The 23,518-nt window shown below is 38.4% G+C and overlaps 2 protein-coding genes across 2 annotated transcripts in view; one reads left to right on the top strand and one right to left on the bottom strand.

The window, feature by feature from the left end:
* Positions 1-19,771, top strand: part of lsp1a (lymphocyte specific protein 1 a) — a gene marked incomplete at its 5' end in the record, with an annotated part of 40,758 nt that extends 20,987 nt beyond the window's left edge. Inside the window, 10 exons of the mRNA XM_079253352.1 lie at positions 411-559; positions 941-1,181; positions 1,409-1,546; positions 6,994-7,037; positions 9,257-9,338; positions 9,593-9,730; positions 9,849-9,947; positions 10,393-10,476; positions 10,606-10,711; positions 18,983-19,771. Coding sequence (XP_079109478.1) covers positions 411-559; positions 941-1,181; positions 1,409-1,546; positions 6,994-7,037; positions 9,257-9,338; positions 9,593-9,730; positions 9,849-9,947; positions 10,393-10,476; positions 10,606-10,711; positions 18,983-19,005 — 1,104 coding nt within the window. The 3' untranslated portion in view covers positions 19,006-19,771. The remainder of the gene's footprint in view (positions 1-410; positions 560-940; positions 1,182-1,408; positions 1,547-6,993; positions 7,038-9,256; positions 9,339-9,592; positions 9,731-9,848; positions 9,948-10,392; positions 10,477-10,605; positions 10,712-18,982) is intronic.
* prr33 (proline rich 33) lies at positions 14,822-23,324 on the bottom strand. Its single transcript, XM_079253341.1, has 3 exons — positions 23,085-23,324; positions 22,693-22,741; positions 14,822-18,328 (listed from the first exon to the last, which is right to left on the bottom strand). Exon 3 carries the CDS (start codon positions 18,311-18,313, stop codon positions 15,149-15,151), a length of 3,165 nt encoding a protein of 1,054 aa, XP_079109467.1. The 5' UTR covers positions 18,314-18,328; positions 22,693-22,741; positions 23,085-23,324; the 3' UTR covers positions 14,822-15,148.
* Between the last annotated feature and the right edge of the window lie 194 nt (positions 23,325-23,518).

A 23,518-nucleotide genomic window follows, 5' to 3' on the forward strand; every position in this document is an offset into this window, starting at 1 on the left:
GAGCATGTTTTGAGATTAAATTACTTCTAAATAGAGATGATAAAAAAAGTAATCAGCAAAACAAAAGAAAAACACTTGCATTCTTGCCCTGACATCACCTCTGCCTCCTTCCTCGGTGAATGGTACCACAGTCTAGTCAGATTTGCTGGAATGGTTTCAGTGTTTCGGTTACAGCAATTTATTGCTGGCTTGCTTGTAACTATCATAAAAATTATCGAGAAGAGACTTTTTGGTTTAACATAGCAACATATGTCAAAATTGTGTTGTGAGATCTTAAAAGCATGTATTTATCTTTGTTGCACTTTTGTTACTCCATATAACCTGGGGGGCATGCAGGGTGCCAGCCAGGTCACCATGTTCAGCAGCTCCCTCGTCTCAGACTCAGATCTGCTCTAACTTTTCACAAACAGGTGGAGAAAAGAAAAGAAGTTAAAATATCCTACACATCAAAGATTTTCCTTCGCCAAGAGCCAAAACACAGCAGCTTCAATGGCAATGCTGCCACAGAGGAAGTGACATCATACATCACAAAGAGAAATGGATCCAGCAGGTGTGTGCTGTGCTTTGTACAATCATGTTAAATGTACAGGTATAAATTAATCCCATTTCAACCACTAAGGTGGAAAAAAAAATGTGAAAAAGGCACTTTTGAACATGTTAAAATGTATGTAACGGTGTTACTATGATATGGATCCAAAAATTGCAAAAATTAGATGTTATCAGCATTTTCATTGACATAAGACTGCCACAGTTTTCCTTCTGTCATTAGTGTTAAAATGAATACTTATGCAATAGAGATTATAGAAAAACATAAACAGAATTATTTTAATTAAAACTTAAACCTTGTTACCTTATTCAAACAAAGATAACCGTTTGTCAGACAACATTTCAGCTCTCACAGATTGAATGTACTGAATGGATTGCAATGTACTGAAACCAGCAGAGCCATGGAGCGTGAGGAGGCGGAGGTCATCCTGGAGACGGAGCAGCGGTTGGAGAAGATCCGTCGAAGTCTTCAGGAGAAGGAGTGCCAGGAGCTGGAGCAGCTGAAACACCGGCAGGCCGAGACAGAGCTAGAGCTGGAGGAGCTGAAGAGGAGGAGGGAGGAGAGACGCAGAATCCGAGAAGAAGAGGAGCGCAGGAGAGAAGAAGAGGAGCAGCAGAGGCTGGCCAAAGAGGAGGTGCAACTCCAGTATATGAACAACAAGAAACAGCATAAGAGATGTACGCAACTGGAGGAGCTTTCTTCCAGTGGCAGATTTAGAAAAAAAAAAATCATTTCACTCAAAACCAGTAAAGTGAACTGGTCTGTTTGAGGAAACGCAGCCTGGTGCTGTAATCTGCAGTTAGAACAACACTGGTTATACTGAAACAAAAACACGATGAGCATTTCTGATCTCATATCCAGGAGGAAAGGAGACGGATGAGAGAAGACATCGAGAAGAGGAGGACGGAGGCAGCAGAGAGGATGAAGAGCCTCAGCACATCCAGCGTGGACGGAGACGAGACGTTCAGTCCTTTCAGTCCCAAAGTTTCCACACACAAGGTGACGAAACAAAAGGTTTCCACTAAATTACACTCAGGATTTATTGCAGTAGCATCACAGGGTTTGTACGGCAGGGGATGATAACAGTTTATGCGGTGGGGAATCCTGGTCCTCGAGGGTCTGTAGGTTTTCCACGTATCCTTGTTCCAGATTCAGTTCACACAGATCCAACAGCTTATCAAGATCTGCACACTGATTTGTTCATTTTAATCTGTTCGCTGCAACGGGGAGTCATTGAAAACTTTCAATACGAGGGACAAGGTTCCCCAGACTTTGTTTAAAGTGACTTACCGCGGGTTAGACCACGTATCCAAACAGTTTTAGGCAGGAAAGTGTTAAAGTCCACTGTCTGAAATCAGACCAAAAGTATGTTAAGTGTTGCTTGATCATTGCTGAATCAACACAACACAACATACCCATCTTGCTCTCTGGACTGGCGCTGACGGATTGCTCGACGATGTGTTAAAAAGAAAATGATCAGAAAGCAGCGTTTAAGCAACATGCTGCAACCTGAGAAACATCCAATGAAGAGTCCCAGGTGTTCCCGTCTGCTTTGCTTGCTACATTTGTCACATTTTTATTGTTGACTTCATTTGAAGTGTTTCTTCCTGACATCCCCCCTTGTACACTCATTTCCTGCTCTCCTATAGGCTTTAGTGCTGCTCTGATCCCTCTTTCGCCCACTTCTGAGATATTTCCCATGTAGAATGACATCTCTATAGTCACTGCTGACACATGCCAGAGTGGGGATTTGTTGGTGTCTTGAGACGTCTAAGAAAAGGTTCCTGTTGGAAGATAACATGCAATCTGAATTGATTGCTTTAGAAGTCCACCTTTGCTGCTCAGGTAGAATCTGGGACCATGACAATTTCTACGTTTACACGGGAGTTTTAATTCCTGTTTAATTCTGAATAAAAGTTAATTGCACTTTAAACTGATGAAAAATTACTAAGTAAACACTTAATTCCTAATGCAAATTTCTATTCAGAATTACACTTAATTCTGATGTAAGTGGCTTTATTCGCATTTTAATTCCAACTTTTTAATTCCTCTGTCATGTAAACCTTCATTCCACTCCAAGTTAATTCTGGTTGTTCTGCGCATTTTCGTTACCTTGTCCTGATAACGTATTGTTTTGCCTTCTGTGTTCGGTGGTTTATCTTTCTTCTCCTTCTCAGTTGCTTCAAAAAGTGAAGTAGTATGCTCGTGTTGAACTGATACTTCAACTTAATGAAAATAGCGGCGAAACTACGTAGTTTTTACAAGTTACAACTAAAAAGACAAGAAGCATGGATCCACCTTATTTTATTTCTGGTATATGTCATACGTCACGTGCGCCCTTTGTCCAATCAGAACCCTTCCCAAACTAAGGAGGAATTAAGTAAGGACGCATTTCACGTAAACCTGTTACAATATAGAAATAGAACCCAGTACTCAGCCAAAAAAATATACAGGTTTATTAAAATGTTGTATGCTGCTGAAGGTCAGGCTCAGGCTGGTTGTTAAAGGTCTGAAATACAAAGAGTTGACGTGAGCCAAAAAACAAAGATGAAATGAAGGAGGTTTTTAAAATTAAAAAAAAACCAAAACAAATAAATAAAAAAAGTGTTTACCAGAGGCAGGGGAATAGGATTTCTGCTTAATCCTCCAGAAAAGGGAACTGGTTCCACAATCCTTAATTTCCAAAGGCAGTCCAGGGTCATACGCAGGTCTCAGAAGAGGGAAGGGAGCCAAAGAGCAGAGACTAGAGGCAGGGTCAGGAACAGGCAAGGTTCTGCAACAGGGGGTCAATTCTCACACCAGAAGGAAGAAGCAGAGGCAGTAGTTTCAGAACAAGCAGGGTCAAAACCAGGTAATATTCTTAGAAACAGGGCACATAAAACAAGGCTTGAAAGTTGCAGAAAGACAGAGGATCTCACACTGAGCAGGTCTGGAGCAGGTGTTTAAATAATGAGCAGCACAGATGAGCTCAGTGAGTAATCAGGCTGAGGGAGTGTGCAGCTCCCTCACTGCAGATCAGAAACCACGACACCTCCATTCCCATTTATTATTGTCATGTAAACTTGCAGGAGAATACGTTAATTCAAAATTATTAATATCGAATTCAAAAGCATCAGGTAATCGCAGCCATTGTCACTAAATTTCAGCTGCAGGTGTTTCACAGTCACAGTTTTTCAGGAACTTATGTTTAATAATTAAATCTGTATATTAATATTATGTAGACTGTCTTAATATAAACTTATGTTCTTTGATTCTTACCAGAATAAAAAGGATGATTTTATAGATTTAAAAAAAATGTTAGATGAATGAATGGAGAGGTTCAGGTTGATATGGTTGCTTTAGCTGCTAAATGAATGACATTCCAGATGTTCTCCAGCTTCTACCTGACTGTCCTTCAGGCTGTAGCTCACCTGTGTTTACATGATGCATTCTGATTTAGTTTATTGCTGATGTCAAGGACTTAAAACATGAGTGGATTCTCAATGTTCATATCTTACAACTTTTGTAAACAAATTCAAACTAAAAACAAACCCTGATCTGTAACTATGTGTTGTCTTCACAGCTGATGGGTTCAGCCTCAGTGTGTAAGTTGCATGTGTGTGTCCGCGTGGGTTTGAAAAGTCAGCATGTTCTGGCTGCACGAGGAGAAGCACGTGTTGTTGTTTAAGCACTCACACTGAGTCGCTGCATGACACTGCATTTGTTTTCTAGACTTTTGTTTTCAGTTTAATAGCTCTGGCTTCTCACAGAACATGCATTTCCAGAAACAAACTGCATATCGTAAAATATACTGGTCATTCAAAAGAGAAAAGATATTCATAACTCTATAATATTCCAGCTGAATACAGACAAGTTTCTTCTTTATCATCAGCACTGATTTGGCACACCAAAGTGTGGAGGACAAAATGTCTGATTTGTGGAAATGAAATGTCAATGACAATCACTTTGACAGTGGATTTAATGTAACCTTTAAGTGAACACATTGTTTCCTCACTGTGTTGCGTAGACTATGTGATAAAATCATCCATCTTATTCAGCAGCTTTTGGAGCTTTCTTCTTTGGACAATCAGCTCAGACAATCACACCAGTTCCCAGAACAGAACCAGAACTTCTGAACCAGTTTAAGCTTCTATAAGTCTCTGTTTCTGTAACACAGAGGGACTGACTTGTACACAGCTTTTTATCCATAAAACCGCACAACTGCACTGTAATAAAAGTATTTCTGCAGATGACCAGATTTAAAGTTGTATTTGAAGTCTTTGGTGTACAAGGTGAAGTAACGTGGCAAAAGTACAGCACCCTGTGGCGTTCCAGTGTTGCTGACCACCATCTAAGATACACAAGTTTTAAGAAACCCTGGGTTGTTTTAACTGTGTCACATTGTTGAGGTTGTTTGCTCAGCTTGATTAAAGTGGAGTGTGAATGCAAACCAAAGAAGGGTGGGCGGACTTCCCCACCCAATGGGACCAAACCCAGTGGACCATCCTGATTTGAATGCACCCTTATTCAAGGATCTCCTCTCCCAACAAGCGAGAGAGCTCACCAAAAGTTAGATAGAAAATCTAGGACAGAGAACCTCAATCCTGTCCTCAAAGGCCAGTGCCCTGCAGGTTAGGGTTAGTGTCCCTGTTGAAACACACCTGACTAAGACACTAAAAGGCTCTGCACATGTCTGCTAAATATACATTGATATGAATCAGGTGTTTTGCAGCAGGGACACACCGACCCTCGAGGACCAGGATTGAGAATCCTGCTCCAGGATGTGTGAGTGAGCTGTCAATCAGTGGGGCGCATTTATGATCTTAAAACTCTTTCTCTAAGGTCTTCTGTGTCTGACTTTGTATTTTGTGATTGATGTCACACATTGTGTTTGATACATTTTCTGCATGACTCAAGCATGCCTATTTTATGAGTTTAAAAAAAAAAATTTTTAAACTTCGAAAACAACATAACAGCAACATTTTAAAACACTTAACTTGGATAGTTGTTCTTGTAACGAAGCTGTAAAAGCAGTTTGGAATATTTACCATAAAAATAGGTCAGTTTGACGTCCTGTAGCTAAAACTGACAGTCATGTTCATATAAATGACATGTTCTTTATTCAGGGACAATAAGTTTCATTCATTCAAGTTTTAAAGGAATTTCCTTTGTGTGTGTGGGTGTGTGTGTGTGTGTGTGTGTGTGTGTGTATGTGCATGTGTGTGTCTTCTTGCAGTACAAAGTTTTGACTTTGAAGTTTAACCCAAAGGTCAATTGCAATACAGATCCTTCTCCCATCATCAGTTCTCTGAGGCAAAATTAAAAAGCATTAATAACAAGTCTTAACAGACTTGTGGTCAACACGTGAAAAGGTCTGAGAAGTATGTTTGACATTCAGCTGTTGACTCTTCACATTTATACCATAGTTGTAGAAGCAGTCAGACACATTCAAAAGCATTACAGATGGTGCCAAACTGTCTGTTTTAGAGACTTCTCCTGGACTACAAATAAAACAGTTAATTTTGTGCTGCCTCAGGGTTGGGCTGTCCACAAATAATGTTCACATATTATTCTATGATCTGATTGACATGTTCACATTCACCCTGCAAGAGTTTTGTTGAGCCAAGCCTGAAATTCATTTGTGCTATGTTCCATCTTTTATTCTTCACTCATAGCATAAATAGTGCACTAACATGCACATCTTAAGAAATCTCCCTAAACTATGACTTAAAAAACATTTGTTGAAGAGATTTACTCATTTTGTTATGTGCCTTCATTTTTAGCAGAGACCAGAGCTTAAATGTTTGAGATAAAATTACACATATGTTAAAGGAGAACATTAATTCAGTGTAGTTTAAAAAAACAAGGTATACTTATTAATGGACATCTTTGATCTAACAACGATACTGGGTCACCAGTTTAATCCAGAACGGTAACGTTTCATTTGAAAGCATGCAGTTATTGCAACTGCACCTAGAAACCAGGAACTCTTATGTGTGCTATCTTACCTGATTTATCTTTATTTATGATGAGGTAAAATCTGAAACATCAAAGTATTAATTTGACTGAGACATTGAACTTAAGCGTTGTCTGTGATCAGAGTCTCTTAATAAGACAGTAATGTAGAGCCAAGTGTCATCAGCATAATTATGATCAGAAGTTTAATTTGTCTTCCTGATCAGGGCAAGTGGAAACGTAGATGCTGAATAGGGGTCCAACATTGATCCTTAGGGAACTTCACATGTAATTTTTGTTTGAGTGGATCAATAGTTATAGCTGACACAAAGTATATCCATTCTTTCTGCACAATTCAAACCAATTCAGAACCAGACTGGAGCTTCTCACGCAATTTTCCAAACATGTCAACGTTTTTAGTGTATATGTTTTTCTGTCTGTCTGCTTTGAGAGTTTGATGAGGGTGCTCAGTTCATCTGAAAAACAGACTTTTCCCCCTTCTTCTTTTACAGATCACAGAGAAAACAGAATCCCTGAACCGTTCACTGAGGAAAAGGTGAAAATCCAAACTTTTTATTCAAATTCTTGGACTATTTTTCTCACCAGCTAACACCAGATAGCCAATAAGGATGCTTTGTAATCCATGTTCCTCCTATCTAAGTTTATAAAGGTCATGTCAATCTTTGTTACTTAATCAAGCCTCTGATCAGTTAAATAAATGCAGTTTCCATTTATCTTTCAGTAGACATTTTTACTTTTTCTTTTAGAAAATATGTTTTAGGTGAACTGCACAAAAGCATGCAGAGACAATGCTCTCTGTTGAGAATGTTGATTTAACTCTTCTGGACCCTTTCAGAAAACCAAGTTTTCTCAATGTAAAAAAAAAAATTGTTTTATTTTTCACTTTTAATATTTTAAATATTCTAATCAACTTTAGTGTGGCTCATAACTTTTGAATTAACGTGATTTTTTTTTCTAAGTAATTGTAACTCTTAGAGTTTTAGGAACTTTTTGAACAATTCTAAAAGTATTTCGGCTTTTTTTAATAAATTCTTTCAAATTTGTCTCAAGAAATGAAACCTGTATTTTTTACATAAATTAATCCACTTCTACCACCGACATGAGTTGCCCACTGATAAGAAAGAAGGAAAGCAGCTGTACAGCTTCATCTGGACACGGCTCTGATGAGCTTCTGTTGAAAATGCTGCCATCCTTTACATGAATCTTCACTTTCACATGTTCACGTGTCTTTAAGTCTTGATTTTGATGGAATCGGTTGCACAGTCAGATATACGTCTTTGAAACACAGCTTTTGAAATCTTGACCCAGTCAAAAGAGCTAATCTGTTTTGGTGGATGGGTTTTGGAAGGATTAGTTAGGCCTGAGAATTTCACGTGATGATAAGTTGTGGATTAATACATGAAGGAAAAACTTTCACTGACTAATGAATGGATTTTATGGTCTAAACATTTAGGATTCTTCAACCTAAAGAATCATCTTATCTTTTTAAAACTCATGAGCTCTCAGCTGTTTCATCTTCTTCCATGCGGCTTGTTAAGCCTCGGCTGCCTGAAGATAAACATGATGAAGAGGGTCAGAGGGTACCGGTCCACTTTTCTCAGAGTATCATAAGCCTCGCTATGATTTGTGGCTGTGCTTAATTCCATCCAGATGCAAGCAGTTGTGTTTTCCCAAGTGTGTGATGACATTTGGTGGCTCCAGGCAGTCAGCAGCAGGAAACCAGCAGCTCTGAGGAGTTCACAGCTCCTTTGTGAGGACTCTTTCATTTTAAAATAAGTGCATCAGGAACATGTTTAGAGGAGGAAGGATGTTGTTCCTTTGTGAACTGAGATGTATTATGGTCAGTGGAAGAAGAAGGATGCAGTCAGTCATGCACTTCAAATATCTCCTAAGAGTGAAAAAGCATCAGGAAGATTTACAGAGACCGTTACAAATCAGCAGGAATCTCAAACTGTCCTGGAGGTTTTACACGTTTACCTGCTCTAACACCTGCAGTGTTATAGGAACCAGCTCTTTTTAGCTTGATAAAGTGCTATATAAATCAAATTCAGTTGAATATCACTGTGACGCCACTGCAATGCATCACCTTCTGAAGGAGAACGCAACCCAGAAACAAAAGAGGAGAATGGTGGACGTTCATGAGTTTGTATTCTTCTTGACGTGGCCTTAATCAACAAAGAAATCCACTGTAGATATGTAGACATAGAGCTGTTCCTGCTTTGCCTTATTGCTGAGTTCCACAGGACGTCAGGTTTTTCTTTCAATCAATCAACATATTGCAGTGTATCAAACTCCATTCTTTATGGTCAGTTATTTGGATATTATGGATTTTAACATGTAGATAAAATACATACTGACCCTCAGTGCAGGGCTCATGACATAAGAGTAGGACAGTAATATGTTCAGCTGCCCACACCCACCACAGACATGTTTTACATGGACCCTACCTGCCAATACAGTAACAGGAGATATTACAGAAATATGATGGGATGTTGTGAGAAAACTGTGACTTCATTCACAAAATGGGCCGGTGAATTTCAGATTTCCATCAGATTAACAATATATGTGAATGAAGCATGTGGAAAAGTTACAGACAAGGAGATATTCATGAATGACTGATGAAGACATTAAGGTTAGGTTCTCATGTGTGAAGACCTGAAAGTGTATCAGAGTTTCCAGAGAAGGATTTAGAAAGTAAACTGTGAACCTGTTGCTGCGGTTCTGATCATGTTTTCTTGTGTTTTCATAAATCAGTAACAGCTTTAAAAAGACGCAACCGTTTGTTATGATGTCCAAGATTGATGACAAGATGGAGCAGTACGCCCACGCTGTGGAGGTTAGCACGCGCACACACACACACACACACACACACACACAACATGGTTGATCGCTGGCTTGGAGGTCTGTGCATCATCAGGTATTTGTTGTTATTTAAACAATACGTAGACATGAAAATTGAAAAACGTCACTTGCATTTAAATACATCTTTTCTATCCACTCTTCACCTTTAAAGTTTCTGCATGTTGTGTTAAATATTTGTTGTGCTACTTAAATACTGAAAGTAAACGAAACAGGATTTTCTCTCCACAGAACTCTCAGGAACCAAGGGCATTGAAGACATCTCTGAGTGATCTGCCCACCTCACCAGAGGTCGTCAGCGCCAAGAAAAACCTGTTTGAGGCTGGAGAGGCCTGGACCCAGAGTCCAACAAGGGGGACCACCTGCAAGGTGGGAAAACTCCCCATCACTGGTTCTGTCTAGTCTGTGCTTCACTGTTAAAGAGCTTGCTAAAGAGGAAGCAGCCACCAAACATTCGTGTGTTTTCCTTTCCGTATTTATGAATCAGGACACTGAGGGTCTAAAGGTGGGAGTGGCCAGCCTGATCACACAGTGGGTGAAAGGCCCCTCAGATGGAAGCAGCCGACCATCATCATGCAGACCAACCGTGAGTCATAAATGTTCTCCATAACTGTTCTTCACAACAACAGTTTTTTCATGTTATTATGCACAATGAGAAAATAAGTTTGAATAAAAAATATTCCAGCAGCTGCTACAACAAATACTAGAAACGCAGAAAACATGTCATCATGCAATAGTTAGGAATATTACAAGTTAAGAATAGTATAAGAATAAACTATAATATAATAATAAATATTATATATATTATAATAATGATAATTTTTTATTTATATATATATATATATATTACAGTGTCCTGATTAATCTATTTATTTTAAATAGAAATTTTTTTATTTCTTATTAGAAATTCTTAAGAATCCTTCAGCTAACCAACAACAATAGCCAAATAGTTTATTGCTTTATCATCTGAATAATCTGGTTTCTGTGCAGAGCTCTTGACATTGTTTTGACTTGTTGGATGATTTTGTCAGGATGTGAAGCCTGGAGCTGTAATGCAGAAGAAGAGCATGTGGGAGGTCATCGGAGACTCATCAGGGAAGCAGGAACGAGCCAAGGTAGAAAACAGGCAAAATGGACCCTGGAAGTCGTAGCGCTCATGTTGATGGACTTAAAATTTAAAGAATCTGTGAATGAGTGAAACAATAAGTTACCTTCAGACTTATTTATGTCCCATTTCTCCTCAGGGTTCATTTAATGGTAAAAAGTACAAGTTTGTTGTGACTGGTCACGGCAAATATGAGAAGATTCCTGTTGACGATGAGAACAGAGGAGAATTCAACAGAAAGTCTGGTAAGTTTTACATCAGTAAGATTAAATTATATAATGTTTCTGTCACTGGATATTACTTTTTTTTTTAAAAAAAAGAAAAAACATTGTATAGGTATAAAAATAAATAATCAAAAAATTATTTTAATTTATATCATTAATATTATTCCATAAAAAATTAAATATTGGTAAAATATAAATCAAACTACATAAAATATACATAATTATTAATGATATTTATAATTGTAATTCTATAACCATCTTAAAAATATGTACTATAAATTAAGTTTGTCTAGATTAAATAAAATATTTCAATTAGTAGTTTATATAGTTACATTATTATTTATAGGGTTTATATAGTTGTGATTCTAGAAAAATCTTGAAAATCATAAAATTACAAATACAACTACATAAAATTGTATTAAACCATAAATTTTTATCTGCTGGGTTATTTCATTTCTTTGTATGCAGTTTTTAGAAAGTGTTTGGGATGTGGAATTTGTTTATTCATTCATAACTTTAAAAGAAAAAAAATTAAATAACATTGTTAGAATTATGCATCAGATAAATAAATCAGAGTTGGAACCTGTAAAAGTTACACTGCTGAAGAAAGACAGAAAAACTGATAAAGTTTTGGGAAATTCCACCTTGAGCTGTTCTTCAGGAGGACAGGCTCCATGTCAGGTTTTTTCCACAACCTTGGTTTGTGTCCAGAACGTAGGGGACAGCAATATTTCTATACAAATCCATGATCAGAAAAGTAAAAAAAAAAAAAACACTTTTGTTGGATTCCAGCTTAAACTTTTAATCATGCATCCAAATTTCTCACATTTCATAAAAGCCATGTATTATCAAAATGTTACCTCCCGCCCCCCTTCCGTGAGATAAGATCTTACCTGAAAAAAGTTGCTGGATCTCTGCAACTTTTTCACCAGAACCATCTGAGGTCTTCTGTTTTTACCCAAACAGCACAGAGTGTGCTGCTGCACCAGAACAAAATAACTAAAGCATGTATGACCATGCAGCTAGCCAGCATGCAGCATGTAACCAGCGCTGAAAGCCATGACAAACATTTTACCTGAGATGAATTCGTATTTACTGCCAGAGCAGTTTGGACTTATTCCTGATTTCATGTGTAATACTGAAGAAAACAAATAACCCCGAGATTTTCTGAAGCATCAGGCCAAAAGAATTCAACAGTGAGGAAAAAAAAGTTATGGAAGTAAAGTTTATTTCCAAAACCACTGGTGAACAGTTGCATTACAGAATACGTCATAAAAGAAAAGAAGCTCCACTTAAATAAAAGATTGGCGACGATAATAAATAAAATTTCTGATTCAAAAATTCTCAGATGTCCGTCAAAAGTATCAGATTCAGAGAACAGCAGGAAATCTAAAGATGAAACTTTGCTAAAAGTTGTCTGAATAACCCAGTAAAGCCAACAAACATGTGAAACAGAATCTTAAAAAAAGAGTCAAATTAAAAAAGGATACGGTCACTTGAATCCCCTCTCGGGATCTTCACCTTTGACCCTACAGGTTTACCCCCAAACTAGTCTATCATGACTTTGAAGCAACAATTACCTTAAATAAAATTGATAACATGACCCTGTGCAGTCCGGATGCTCCAAGTAGCAGGAAGAAAATGCTTCCATGCTGGTGCATGCATCATTCTTAGGATTTTTTTCTTTAAGAAACTCCCAAAGTTCGGATGACGACAAAGCAGGACGACAGTTCCTGCAGCTATGCTCAATGCTTTTAACTATTTGTTTTAATGAGATCAACATACTATAGATTTAATTTCCCTTCTGACTTGCACACAGTCAGTCTTCTGAACAGCTGACGAGCTCCCATGAAGACATTCAGCTGATACTCTGAGAGGGGGTCCTAAAAATAGTCCATTTTCAGGTTACATTTTTCGCTGAGGTTTCTACAAGCTCTTTTTAAAAAAAGAATTTGCCTGTTTGCTGTATGTTTCTTTGTTTATTTAATTTACTTAAACATAAAATTTTCTGAGTGATGCAGGTGATCAGATCCTGTTCTTTCGTCACAGTGGACACCAGCATTGTGTGTTTGTTGCGTGTTCTGAGCCACATTACCAGCGACTGCTTAATTTGCTCCTTTTCGTGCTTGTTAACAAAACTTCCACATATGAGATGTTTCTAAATCAGCTTTTTACTGTAGTAAATGTTTTTGGTGGCACAGTTGTGCACTAATAAGCATGCACGTGCACGAAGCTTGCAAAGTTGCAACTGAAAATAAAGCGTAATTAAACTAGTGTAATTGTAGTCTTAGAAATGACATCATTTTGTTCTCATAACCCTGACTGGGGAGTTGTTGCAGTTTGCTCTTGACATCATCAGCGGGCAGAACTTTCTTCTGGCATCCTGAGAACACTTGTGAGACTAGTTCTTCATTTGAAATAAGTGTGGTCAATGCGGTAAAGCATAGGGCGGAAAGTTCTGCTTCTCTGCTGCTGCAAAAGAACATATAGGTTACATTATCAGCTGATCAAGGCAGTGTGAAAGTATAAATATGTATATACTACTGATACCAGTCCAATAACAATACTTTGTCCAAAAAACTTAATGTGTTGAAACATCACTTTCAAAGCAGACTACTCTGAGAGGAAACAATACAATATTTACATTTTTATAGAATACTTTCTGTTCAAGAATCATGTTATTTTACAAGACCTAAGTTCTGACTTCCCTGTAGAGTATATAACAAGCTCAACACCTGTATCAAAATATCTGCTGTGTTAAAAAAAAAATAAAAAGGTTAAATAGCAGGAAGCTTTAGTCTGAAAAGGGCTAAAACGATTCACATTAGCTAACTGGAAACACCAGACTAACACATGCAACACATTGTCCTCAGCAAAGAAGCCGCGAATAAGTATCAGATCCACAAAAGCAATCACACATATCCAAACAGTACAAGCATGAAAACCATCCTCCTATTCAGCTATACAACAACCAATCACAGCAAAGCTTCCTCTCACCTGCTCTAACAACCTTCATCATCTCCACGTTACTCTCTGACAACTTCCAAAATCTCCTATCCCAGCAGCCATCTGGTATAACAGGCAACAATTCAACCTGTAGTTCTCTTTCTTTTCTTTAACCTGGAGATTTCACCCATCTGGAATCACAGCTGTCCAGTAGTTTTATGCAGGATTGTGTCTTCAGCACTTAAGGTATGAAGTGTTAATCATGCAGAGCTGGTCAATGCAGGGATTTTTCAGATCCACGACTTTATTTATGATTATGTAACAAGACTGAGATTTAGTACACAATGTTTAAATGCCGACATGAAATCATTTGGCATTGATTTACCTGAATTCTCTGCTCCCAGTCTGTGTAGTCAAAGTTTTTTAAAGTAGAGGTGCCCAAGTCCGGCCCCCAAGATCTCTTATGCTGCAACTTTTAGATTTATCCCTTCTCTAGCACACCTAATTCAAAAGACTAGCTTGTTACCAGGCCTCTGCAAATCTGAACAGCATGCTTTTGAGGGGATTCACCTGAGTGTAGCAGAAGGGTTGCATCTAAAGGTTGCAGGATTGTTGATCTTGAGAACTGGACCTGGGCACTCCTGTTTTAAAGGACGAAAGTCATCCACAGTCCCCCCCACCCCTCCACAAAATAAATAAAATATAATAATAAAAAGAGACTCTAAATCTACTGTTTTCATGTGAGGTTTTGCCATGAGGCAAGTAGCACCATTTTGAATAGAACTAAATATCTAAATCAGGAGTCACCAACTCTAGTCATTGAGGGTCACCATCCTGCAGGTTTTAGTGGTTTTCCCACTACAACACACCAGATCCAAATCAATGTCTCATTTACAGGCAGGTGCAGAAGAAGACAGCAGGTTGTTGGAAAACCTTTTCATTTGAATCGAGTGTGTTGTACCACAGAAACACTAAAACCGGCTGGATGGTGTCTCTCGAGGACCAGTTGATGACCCCTGATCCAAACTAAATTAAATTATTTGTCTTAAAATCATTTAGTTTTTTTTTTCTGTAGAAATACAGATGCCTTGTAAACAACAGAAAATGCTGTGGATGAACGAATGATAACCTAAGAATGTGTCCTTTTGTTCTGTATGTGTAATAAAAGGGACAAATGAGAAACTCTCAGATTATATGAGCACTTTAATGACACCTGAATGACTTTAAGACAAATGGAGCTCTTTCTCTTTCAACTAATCCATAAATACAAACACGTAACATCCGGACAACCAGCCACACAAAGCTTTTGTCAAGTATAAATTTCAGGTCCAGTTTTCTTCAACACTGTTTCCAAAGCAGTGTCTGTCTGCTGCTGAGAATTCTGCACCTTTACAATAAACAAATACGCTACGTTTGCTTTTTTTTTTCTTTTTTTTTTTTTTCTTTTTTCCTGTGTGAGTGTTTTTTTTTTTCTTTATCATTTTTCTCTGGATACTTCACATTAGATGTTGCTTAAGTTGCAGCGAACCCTCTGGCTGTTCTGTTAAAGTCTTTTGGTTCCTCATCTTTACCTTTGCGCCCAATCAGACCCATTTCAAACACAGTAGAAATCTTTGTGACCGGCCTTGACGCTGCCTCCCTTAGCTTCTTAGCATCAAACTTTGGACTAAAAAGCAACACAGGCAGTCGGTACGCAAATGAAGGTATCTCTTTTGGCTCATCCTTTGTCTCGTCCTTCTTTTCCTCCTCACTTTTATTTAACTCAATCTGGTGCATGATGTTCTCTTTAGAGGAAAACATTTGGAAGAGGACGGCGTCCCACATCTTGGTTGCCTTGGGAGGTTCTTTGGTTTGGTTTTTGTCTTGGATGCTGGGCATATCCCCAGGCTTCTCTTGTAATATTTTTTCTTCTCTCTGGTCCTGCCCACTTACTTCTTTCTGGGAGCCTGTCTCTGGAAATCTGGGCTCCTCCTGCTCAACTACCATGTGTTCCTTGAGTCGGGACCATCCACTCGTTTTAACCTTCATCCCCTTTGGCTTCTGCATGACTTTGAGAAGAGTCTCAGCTGCTTTGAGGTTTTCATCTGCCTCCTTGTTTTCAAGTGAAGAAGGAGCTTTATCTGCAGAAGTTGTTTCAGCTTTCTTGTCTTTTTCAGTCTCTGTGGTTCTTGATTCAGCAGCAGGTACCTTCACAAGCAGGGCTGGAGCTGTAGGACCTGGCTTTGAGCCTTCAGGCTTTATCTTTGAATCAAGTTTTATTGGTTCTTTTTGGACTGAAAGGTCAGCTTTTATGTTATTTGGAGCTTTTTCTTTCGTGGTCTGAACTTTCTCCTTCCCAAAAAGTTTCTTTACCGCCATCATGGGATCTTTGTCACCACCTTTAGGCAAAGAATTTTTTGTTTCTGTAGTCTTTGGTTTGGCTTCTTGCTTTGGTTGTTCTTTTTCTTCTTTCTCTGAAACTTTCCACACTGTTGTGGAAGGTTTTGGTGTCTCTTTGATCGATGTGTCATGTTTTGGTGCAGATACCATACTTATCTCTTGTGGTAACATGGTTCCTGGGGAGTCAGATGCTTGTGAAACAACAATTATTGGAACTGAAGGGGTAGATGCAACTTTCTCCTGTTCCTTATGAAGTTTGTCTACATCTTTAGGGGTTTCTTTTCTTTTTGAAACCTCCATTGAAGCTTCTTCCTTTGCACTTGCTTGTTGACTTATCTCGACTGGAAGCTCATCTTTAAACTCTTCGTCTTGTGTTGGCATTGTTGAACCTGAAATACCAAAGGCAGGAGAGTATGTTTTGATGCCACCATAAGCAGCATACTCAGCTGGTGTAAGTCCACGATAGGCAGACTTTGACTTTTGTGATACTGGGGTTTTGGGTCTCTGGAAGGTTAGGTGTGAAACAGTAGAAGCTGATGCCCCGTACGTGGGTGTCTTTGGTCTTTTGTAGCCTGGTGAAATGGTCATAAGTCGGGAAGCCTCGAATGTAGGAGTCTTCGGCCTCTGATAGCCTGCTGCTGCTGCTGTTAACACAGATGCCTGGGTTTTAGGTTTTTCAGAGCCTGCTGGTACAGTTGGACTCCCACCTCTAAGATCAGGTTCTGACTTTGACTTTGTAATACTTTTTTGTACTGGTTTAACTGCAGGTATTATTTCAGAGTGGATGTCCCCATTTGGTAATGATTCAGAAAGCTCGGCGGTCTTTACAGTTTGGGAAATGGATGAAGTACTTGCTGTCAAAATTGATTGGGATGTTCTTGACCTCTCTGTCTCTACTGTTATTGGTGACACTGCAAACAAAAGAGGATTGGGCCTTGAAATTTCAAAGACAGGGGTTGTGGCCCGGGCCTTGTGGTATGCTGGGGTTTTAGGCCGTCCATCAAAAAGTCTTGATGTTTGAAACTCATAAGTTGGTGTTTTAACTCTGTCATCAGTTGTTGGAGTGGCTCTTTTTATCTCTGATGTTGGGGTGGCTCTTTTCATTTCAGATGTTTGGGTGACTGCTTTGATTTCAGATGTTTGGGTGACTGCTTTGATTTCAGATGTTTGGGTGACTGCTTTGATTTCAGATATTTGGGTGACTGCTTTGATTTCAGATGTTGGTGTGGCTCTTTTGATTTCTAATGGGGTTGCTCCTTTGACTTCAGATGTTGCAGTTCTGATTGTGTTAATATCCCCTGTTGGTGTCACACTGCTTCTGTTTTCTGTTGTTGGCGTTTGGCTCTGGGAATCTGTGTCCAGTAAGGTAAGCTGAGCTGCTGCTGTTGTGCTCCTTCCAACCTCTGATGCTGGAGTCAAATCTTGTTTTGTTTCCATTGATGTTTTGCTCTGAGGTGCTGTGCTGCCAATGGCAGTTAACCCTGCTGTATCATAGACAGGAGGTGTCCTGGATGTCTCATAAAAGGATGTGCTTGCTGTGTACATCCTAATTTTGGGGACATCAAACATTGGTTTTGGTGATTTTGAGGGCTCAGTTGCTTTAAATGTAGGACGTGGACTTATGGATTTGCTGAGCGGGGTCAACACAGTGAGAGGTCGAATCAAAGCTTGACTTCCTGGTACCGGATATGGAGTTGGACCAGGACTTGTGGGTTTTGAATGTAGTGTAGCTGCAGCTGAAGAAGGTCTTAGGCCAACATGTGTGTCTGTGAATGCGCTTAATGGTGGCTTTTTTGATTCATGCACAGTCCCATCAGTGGCTTGTCCCACAGAGGCTGAAACTCCAGAGATGTTTGCTGATGCAGAGTATGATGAAACCATAGTAACATGCTGAGAATAAGAGTATGAAGGCATGGCCACCATTTGAGGCGACAACCTGGTTGTTCTACCGTAGGCTGCTCGCTGTGGATAAGGAGATGCCACATGTTGATAGAGCGGCCTGACAGTGAACCGTGGAGGTTGCTGGATGCCATAAACGGTGGGTTGTGTCTCCGGAGTGCGGGGTGGGGTGGAGTGGTCACTGTGTTCAAGGTCAGGGCTAGCTTCATTTACAGGGGAAAGGCTGGAACGGAAAGGTGTTGCAGACTGTGATGTCTGAGCAGAGGCCTTTTTCTTGGCAGTCCTCTTGAGGAGTTTCTGAAGGCGAAGATTGTCCTTTCCAGGCTTGGGTAGTAGAGGTGGAGGGTACTGCTGGGAAAGCAGTCCAGACTGGGTAACAGTGCCATAAGCGACAGCCATGAGTGCTTCAGCACCCTGTGGGGGACAAAGAAGTCATATATACTGAAAACAAAGAGACTCAGAAGACTAAAACTTTCATCCAGAATGCAAGATGTTATCAAGTTCTCAACAAGGGAAATTCTTCTATCTCTTGAGCTAGCTTTATTGCGATATTATCCTGCCATATTTTCTTCTGTTATTCATCTATGTCTCTGTGTAAAACTAACATCAGACCTGCTGATTATTACATGCAGCCTTACTCCAATTTCTGTTTTTATATATTGTATATGTTAAAGCCTCTTTCTCTGAATCTAAAAGCTAACTTGTTAGTGCTGATTACATTTATACACATCCATAAGCAAGCAGCAGGTTTAGTTTACAGTATTTCCTGGTTACCTTTGTTTTTTAGTGCGTTTTAAACTAAACTGCTGTTAGTTGTTACCATGTTAGAAACAAATGTCACAATGCATGTGAACATGTACTGGTTCTTAAAGTTTTGTTGTTTCTTATCTTCAGATTTAGACGTGGATTTTTATTTCATTTTATTCATTTTTATTTTGACAGAATGTCAATTTTTTTGAGCTGATGAATTATTAAAGACAAATTAAATGTTGAAAATATTAAAACCAAAGGCTTTACAAAAATATCTTTGTTTGTATATTAAATGTTTTCTTTATATCTGTTTTGCAGATTTATGTCACAGTGATTACTGAAGTGGTGTTCATTCTTCAGTTTCTACCTTCATCTCACAACAATATCTGGACAGCAGCTTCAGTCTCAGTAATTTGACACAAACAATCCAATGGTCAAGTCCAAAACATTTGATGATTGAATGTTTATTTTTCTCAGATTTTCCATGGTTTTTTTGGGGGGGGGGGGTTGTTTCTTATATTATGTACATATCTGACTGTGAGCTTTATCATTTCTATTTTATCACCTCAGTTTTTTTTCCTTTGCTGCTCCAGCAAACCATTCCCAATATGTAGGTGATGTTTGTATGTAGATATTTTGACGAGCCTGTTAAACTAGAGGCAGTCTACTTAGGAAATGTTTACAGGACCCACATGATGTTATTTCAACCAGATTTGGTTAAACAGCAATCTGAAAATGGAGCTTTGGAGACACTAAAAACTTTGAGCTTGCATGCTGATGACCAGTTACTAATGACTCCGTACTTTTGTGCAGCTCAAGTAATTATGGATATTTGACTTAAGGCAGACTCTGTTGCAAGAAAGAATCAGTACAATCTGTTCATTTTATTAGCGAGGACATTTTTTATGGATTATCTTGGTTAAATGAGTTTGATTTGATTTATTCGGATTTTAACTGCTTTACCATGAACTCGAGTGAATTGAACTGTATCTTCAAAGTGCCTTGAAATAATTTTGTTACTGCCCTCCCTGATGCTTTCATCTGTCTCTGTACTACAGCAAACAATTTTTACCTATCTGACGTGTATGACCTTTTTTAATAAATTAAATATGCTCTCCTTATCTGTTTTTATTATTATTATTATTATTATTATTATTATTATTATTATTATTATTTATGTCAGAAAGCTGCAAACAAACATATTATTACACTTCACATTTAAAATATTTCCAAACATTGCAAATCTTTGTTTTTTGTAAGCAACATAGACCAATTTGTCTTAATTATTACTCAACAAGAGGATTCATGGAGAAATATGTCATTTTCAAACCTACTTTATTCCCTCCATGCTAAGAGAAGAGGTGCATCCTGAATGGCTGACATAAACGCACATATCGTGCTCATGGCTATAAGCAGCACCAAATGAGCAAACCTGAAAGTGTTCGTAAGGAATGCAAAGAGTCCAGAGCCAAGAAATGCATGCAACCAGAAGAATCATTTTCCGATAAGGAAGCTTTGTTTTGTAAGTGGATAGGCGGACATCAGCATGCTTCACTGTCAAAGCCAATTCTAACTCTGTCAGAACCTCATTTACAAAAAGACTGTAATTTTCCAAGTTTCCAATATTTTTGTCTATAAGAAACTTGTTTAAGTTAATTTAATTTCAGTCTTTACAAGCTGATATTCAATGTAAACAACTTTCTTTTATGTGAACTATGAAAAAAAAAAACAGTACATACAAGAAAAAAAAAGAAAAAAAAATAAATAAATATATATATATATATATATATATATACATAAATATATATATATATATATATATATATATATATATATATATATATATATATATATATATATATTTATGTATATATATATATTTATGTATATATATATATATATATATATATATATATATATATATATATATGTATATATATATATTTATGTATATATATATATATATATATATATATATATATATGTATGAATTAAAGGACAGACTTAATTACTTACTTACTTACTTAAGAATGAATTACTTATTTCAATTAAATTATTTTCCTATACCTTCTAATCTGTAGAATCTGTAGTGAAAAGCATGTGCAACAAATTTTCATATTACAGATGTTGCTGCATGCTCCTGACTTTCTTCATTATAAGTTTTCATGTGTAAAAATCCAGAGATCGCTGCAAGCAGAGAAGCAGGACAAACTCCTGCTGGATGGTGTTACCACTTTGTCCTGCATGCTTCGGCAGGGCCTAATTTTAGTTTGCAGAGGACTCTTGCCAGTCATTTGCAACCCCTTTTTTTAAGACTCGTTTTTTACAGGCTGCATCACTTTCTTAAAAACAATAAATCAAAGTGCAATGATGCAGTTCAGTTAGACTGCAGATTCAGCTGCCTTGAAGTCATCACAAACTAACTTTTTGTCAAAGCAGTACTGTGTCAGACCGGCTCATAAAAAGAGATATTATGTTTCGACATCTGCTGCAGACACATTATATATATTCTCGTGAATGTTTGGGTCAATACTTCTGACAGTCTTTGTATACGGGCAGGTTGGTAGCATGCCCCCTCCATATCATATTCCACCCTCCTCTAATTGCTTGATTTGACTTGCTGCAGACTAAACATTTCATTTTGGTCAAATCTGCATGTACTGCTTGTACCATGGCTGCTCAACGTGTGACTTTTAAAATGACTAAAGTGAGTTTGTTATGTTTGGCATGGGGATGTCACAAGAAAGCTGATGAATATAGGTTTGTTTACTGTGTAAGGAGCTAAAGCATGTAAATAAAATTTCTTGTTTAATGTTGGTTAAAGCAAGTCAAATGAATCAGTGTTTTCCTCCAGGTGTTTTACCTATTTGGATATCAAATGGTGCTAAAAGAGGATTCTGAAGCCTCATAAAAGCTATATGCCTTCTGAGAAACTAAAAACTATATTTATTTGTGTTAATCTTTTTGTGTGGACTTGAAAAGATGTTGTTACATGCATTGCATCAGATTTGATGAATAAAACGCCTTGATGTCTAATCCTCGCATGTGCTTTAAATGGATTATAATAGGTCGTTTTTTGCAGATAACAAACAACAAAGCAAAATGTAAGACTGCTCTATAGATAGATAGATATAGATAGATATATCTATCTATATCTATCTATCTATATATATATATATATATATATATATATATATATATATATATATATATATAGCTATCTTTTTATATATATATATATATATATATATATACATATATATATATATATATATATATATATATATATATATATATATATATATATATATATATATGTGTGTGTGTGTGTGTGTGTGTGTGTGTGTGTGTGTGTGTGTGTGTGTGTGTGTGTGTAAGGGTGACATTTAATGCAATGCACCTGACCCCATGGCATCACAGCCCCATGATACCAGAGAGGTCTTTAGAAATACTCTGTCACTAAAAAGATCCAATCACAGCAGGGGGACACATTAAGATAAATGGATTATGAGGCTGCAACTTGGACACTGTGGGGGGAGTTTGCACTGAACTTTTGCTTTGCAAAAGGAATAACGGGGAACGTTTTGGGGAAAAATAAAGGAATAAAATAACCATCAGAAGGTTTGACCTGGATGTCTGTATTCTCTGATGACCACAGATAAACAGGTATTTAATATACTCAGTTTATTATGAGTGCCTTTGGTTAAAAGTAGGCCAGTATTAGTACCCCCTACCCTCACCAGCCCCTCCCTCATGAATTTTCAGCCTGGCTGATACATGAGATGCTCATTCCTCCTTTTAAGGCTTTGGTAGTTTTGGTATTTGGAGTGCCTTCAGGATGCAGGTTCAAAAGAGGAAACTGTAATAATATCTGTGCAATAAAAAACAAGCAGCTCAATAATACCCTCCTTAACAGAAAGAAGGCAGCCCAAAATCTCCTCCCCATCCCCTGTGAAGTTACCAGGCTTTCAACAAACAGGGTAGATACCATGAAAAAGTGACTAAGGATGAAAAATAGAGGCTCTTACCAGGTAAAAACTTGATAGTGGAGTTCAACGCGCTCCAGGCAGGTTCCCCCTTCACAGAACAAGAGAGAACAATCATTCTGCTTAAGTGGAAAACATCACTCTAGAAAAGACGACTTTATTCCAAACAGCTGCTCAACAGCTCAAATAGAAAAACATGATCATCGTTCAGTCAACAGAACAGAGGAATGACAGAGGACTGACAGGGCACAGGGGGAGTAGAACGAGTGCAAGGCTAGCACTTAGCTCAGCCCTGCTGGTGCTTTAACTGAGGACTAAAAACTTTACCCTGAGCTCCGCTGCTAAGGTGGGGGGGTTCTGCATCCTGACCGCTCCTAACAGTTTCTCTCTGCTCTGTTCTGGAGAAGAAAGCTGGAATGTTAGGGAATGTTTACCTGTAGGACTGCTGCTTTAGGGGGCGGCCGGCCGGCTGCTGCCTGCTTGTCCCAGCCCGGAGTGTTAGAACGGCAGGTTCATGCTGAGCCCAACTTGACCCCCCTTCCTACAAATGGAAGGAACGGGCGCCATGGCAGTCCAAAAATAAATCCTGAGCCTTGTGGGCTGCTCAGTGACAGCAGCAACGTTGTGACAGCAGAGCAAGAGGCAACATGTAGCACCAACAGGCCAACACCTAAGGTTTCGCCACCTCAGAGCTCTAAAAGTGGGAGCTAAGGGCCACCCAGGGGCCCGGGAAGGATGTACCAAGTCTTACGGGGGGCTTCACAGTGTCCTCTGTAAAGTGATGGAGGCTTTGTATCATATTATCCTCTAAGCATTCTTTGGCTGTTGTTAGACTCCTGTTTTTTATGGGAGGCTGGAGACATTTTGG

Source organism: Telmatherina bonti, assembly GCF_933228915.1.
Source record: "Telmatherina bonti genome assembly, chromosome: 2".
In the NCBI taxonomy this organism is placed as follows: domain Eukaryota; kingdom Metazoa; phylum Chordata; class Actinopteri; order Atheriniformes; family Telmatherinidae; genus Telmatherina; species Telmatherina bonti.

Coding starts and splice junctions, on each gene's coding strand:
- prr33 (XM_079253341.1), bottom strand. CDS start 18,313: ATGGCTGTCGCTTATGGCACTGTTACCCAGTCTGGACTGCTTTCCCAG.